This window comes from Halichoeres trimaculatus, unplaced genomic scaffold (genome assembly GCF_033239565.1).
Source record: "Halichoeres trimaculatus isolate MK-OKI-2021-1 unplaced genomic scaffold, fHalTri1.1 fHalTri1_scaffold_17, whole genome shotgun sequence".
Taxonomy (NCBI): Eukaryota; Metazoa; Chordata; class Actinopteri; order Labriformes; family Labridae; genus Halichoeres; species Halichoeres trimaculatus.
Window position 1 is genome coordinate 12,503,501 of NW_027437195.1, and position 4,075 is coordinate 12,507,575.

Sequence of the window (4,075 nt, forward strand, 5' to 3'; positions counted from 1 at the left end):
ACCGCATAGTGCTAACTGTGTGTTTAATATGCCTGTCTCGCCCGGCGTGTTGCCCCAGACACTGTGTACCACAAATCCCCACCTCCACTCCAATGAGAGTTCGGGAGGGGAGGGAGGAATAAAAAGGGTTAAGGGGAGTCTTGTATGGAGTCTGCTGGGCGGAGTGGAAGGGACCTGATTGGATGGCTGCGCGTGACGCAGGGGACATGAAAAAGCTGATAACTAGTTAAGAAGGCAGTTTGTAACTCTGGAAAAAGAGTGCAGAGCTTGAGACATACATTACGCACAGGACGCGGACGCAGCCGGCGTAGAAACACAGAGAGCAGAGGCTGAGTGAAAGGGGGCAGAGAGAAACTGCAGCGTCCGGACACAAAGTGACTTGAAACAGAGGGACAATGGTGCAGCACACAGACAACAGCGAGACGGACGGGAGCATGTCCAGGGAGGCTACAGACTCGGAGGAGAGTGAATTTATGGCATGCAGCCCCGTGGCGATAAACCCGGACTGGTGCAAGACAGCTACCGGTCACATTAAGAGACCCATGAATGCATTTATGGTGTGGTCCAAAATCGAGAGGAGAAAGATTATGGAGCAGTCGCCAGACATGCACAACGCGGAGATTTCCAAGCGCCTGGGGAAGCGGTGGAAGATGCTGAAGGACAGCGAAAAGATCCCGTTTATCAGAGAAGCCGAGCGGCTGCGGCTAAAACACATGGCAGACTACCCCGACTACAAGTACAGACCCAAGAAAAAACCAAAGCTCGACAGTTCAAAATCATCAGCACCGTCTCCAGAGAAGTGCGGCAAAATTGCTAAGACCCCCAGCAAGAAGTGCTCAAAGATAAAGACTAATAAAAGCAGCTCCAAGTCCTCTCACGGCTACGGAGAGGACTGTGTGTTTCCCAGCTTCAAAGTTGCAAAGACTGTGAAAAGTGAACTCACCGACGAGGATGACGACGATGAGTACGAAGAGGACTACCGGATGGGAATTAATAAAGCGGGGGACGAGGAGCGCGTGAGGCCATACAATGTAGCCAAAGTTCCCGCGAGCCCAACTTTGAGCTCCTCGGCTGAGTCCGAGGGCGCGAGCATGTACGAAGAAGTGCGGAAAAACAACCGACTGTTTTACAATATCAAAAACATTACCAAGCAGAGCACATATCACGCTGCTTCTGTCTCACCAGCATCCTCCAGGTCAGTCTCCACATCCTCCTCCTCTTCCTCCTCCAGCAGCAGCTCCTCTTCTTCCGGGGAGGACGCGGACGATTTGCTGTTTGACTTTAGTTTAAATTTCGCCCCCAGCGCCCCTGGAACGGAGCTGGGCAACCCCAATTCAGGAAACCTCTCCCTGTCTCTTGTGGATAAGGACCTGGACTCGTTCAGCGAGGGCAGCCTGGGCTCTCACTTTGAATTCCCAGACTATTGCACGCCAGAACTCAGTGAGATGATAGCCGGGGACTGGCTGGAGGCGAACTTTTCCGACTTGGTCTTTACATACTGAACTGCAAAAAAAGTTGCTCTAGTAATAACAGAGAAGGGAGAAAGTAAATTATATATGTGTCCTGGTCAAAGTTGTCCCTAGCCCTGCCTCCTCCTCTTGTGGGTGTTTTGAAGGGTCCTGGAAGGAGTGAAGGAGATGGAGGACCAGGAGGCGAGGAGGTGAGGTTTGAGGAATGAGATGCTTATGAAGCTGGTAGCAAAAAAGCAAAAGTCTGCAGACGTTTTTTTCTGGCAGCACGACAGGGTTTTATGGATTTTTTCCTCCCCGTATAGGTCTGCATTTTACAGTTCAGCTTAAACGGACCACAAAGGGAAAAATACGTGAACTTCTATGCATCTTTTCCTCTTAAAAACAAAACTGCAGGGAGCTGAAAACGGACTGTGGACTGACTCAAAGCAAATCTGTGAACTGACAATTGTTCAGGATGTTACTTTACAAACGGTTTATGTAATTTCTTAATGCCGCAAAATGTTTGTTTGTTTTTTGTAACTGATTCAGTTTACCTCCTGGTTTGGAAAATTAAGCAGCCTAAACCTCTGCAGAGTACAGGTGTGGAGGAAACATTTTGATACATAACAGACCTCATCTTTTTAAAAGAAAAGTAAGATATTTTCAGGCATATTTTTGTACAGTTAAAAGGGAATGTTCTTACTGTGCTTTCAGTGAGTTTCAGGCACTTCTTCCCTTTATCATTTGTTTTTAGCATGCAAGGGAGTCCTGGTTTTAAGGATTAAGTTAAATTAAAACTTGCATCAAAAATGCCTTGTGATTTCAAACTAGGTTTTGTACAGTTGTAGAGCAGATTTGTTGAGTATTTGTAGACGATACAATGGCATCATGGGGAACACATACCTCAGAGCTGGAACTAGTTTCAAGATTGTATATGTACTGTAATATAGTAAAGTTAGGAGTTTATGTATATCATACTCGTGATATGTGGATGGGTCCCGATCGCAGGTGTGAAACTGGATTTTGGTATTTTTTATGGCACATACTGTTTTTCCCCCTCTCATTTTTTTGTGCAATATATACTCTTAAGATTCAGACCATCAACAATTGTAGCAAGTGATGGAAAAACAGACTTGTGCACTGTCAACATCATTTCATGTTATGATGCTGAAGCCTGTCCGGGCAGGAAAATAAACAAATCAGCTGGAACTGATACAAAACAATATAATATGGCCTCATGGTGTGATGCATACTAGAGATGGATATCACGAATTGAATGTTTTTTAACACATATCCGACACCAAAACAGCTCAAATCTGACTGAAAATTGGGAAAGAGGAGTTCTGCAAAAAAAGGGGCATAGTCTGATACAGTGGTGGTCTGGGATTCGTTTGACAAGCAAGCAAAAAAGAACATTCCATAGTCCTGTTTCATAAAATGAAACTTTATTTTAAAACTGAAGACTGCCTTCTTTTTTTAAAACATTAACCATAAACCTGTATTTTTTATTTCTTGCACTTAAAAAAGCAGATATTGTTTATTTTTATGTGGGTCTTACATATGAAGTCTGTTTGATAAAAGGTTTTGGAATATGACCTAATTATATGCCGAGACATTTTGTTGGAAGTTCTAGGCAGTAGTTAATTCACATTCCAAGTGTGAATCTGTCTTTGACTCATCTTTTAATAAATAAGTACCTACCACCATCGACTGTCCTTTCAGTTTGTGAATATATGTACACAGATGTGTTATTTGTTGCGTTTGCAAAGGATGTGATGACAGAATGATGCCTATTTTGTATATAGGCGGATACTCTGAAAATGATGGGCTCAAACTAACATGTGAATTCACATTTAATAAAAAGGAAAAAAGGAAAACTTTTATTCTGCAGTGTTGAGATGCTTTACTCTGCCTGTTTTTCAAAATGTCCCTGCTCAGCTTCCCCTCACCACGCCTCCCTGGAAAAAAACGGACCCTGCTGCTTTAAGAAATTGAATTGCCCGCTTGCCTGCGCCGAGCGCTGTGATTGGTGGGCTTTCTGGTCCCCTTGGAGACGGAGCTGGAAACTGGAGCTGCTCCTCACAGTGTGTGGGAGCTCTCAGTGTGTCTGGCTTCCATTCAGAAAAGTAGCACTGTGGCCAGCACAGAAACGACTCGAGAGCAGTGTGAACAGAGGGCTGAGAAAATGTCTAAATGTGACATATGTTCGCTAAGGGATAAACAGTGGCACTAACTCCAGACAGATAGTGTTTAATCTCTAAAAATATGAAGGGTTTTATTTCAAATATAATTCTAATGTGAAAATAAACTCACAAGCTTTGTCCTAATGGGCTCTAATCCTTCATAATGTCACTAGTTAAATCTGTGTGAGGAAGAGGGGTAATAGGTCAGTGTGAGTCTCAAATATAACCGTAAACAATAGTCATGGGTTGCTAGTTTTTGTCCTGTGAAAACACAGCTCCTCCTATCCACTCTTTATTTTTAGTAATAAAATTCATGATTCGCGTTAACTAAAAAAAAGATACAAAACAGGCATTCTGATTTGTTTGCAACAAAGCAAAGAAGTAATCAAAAATAAATAAAAAATAAAAAAGAACAAGAAATAAATAAACTCTGGGAGTTTT

General features: G+C 43.2%; 1 protein-coding gene across 1 annotated transcript; it reads left to right on the forward strand.

Annotated features, from left to right (window-relative positions):
- Positions 1-206: 206 nt before the first annotated feature.
- Positions 207-3,318, forward strand: sox11a (SRY-box transcription factor 11a). The gene has a single exon (XM_074692591.1). It carries the CDS (start codon positions 396-398, stop codon positions 1,500-1,502), a length of 1,107 nt encoding a protein of 368 aa, XP_074548692.1. The 5' UTR covers positions 207-395; the 3' UTR covers positions 1,503-3,318.
- The last annotated feature ends 757 nt before the right edge of the window (positions 3,319-4,075 follow it).

Excerpts from the sequence above, each read along its gene's own strand:
- sox11a (XM_074692591.1), top strand. The coding sequence starts at position 396 with ATGGTGCAGCACACAGACAACAGCGAGACGGACGGGAGCATGTCCAGG.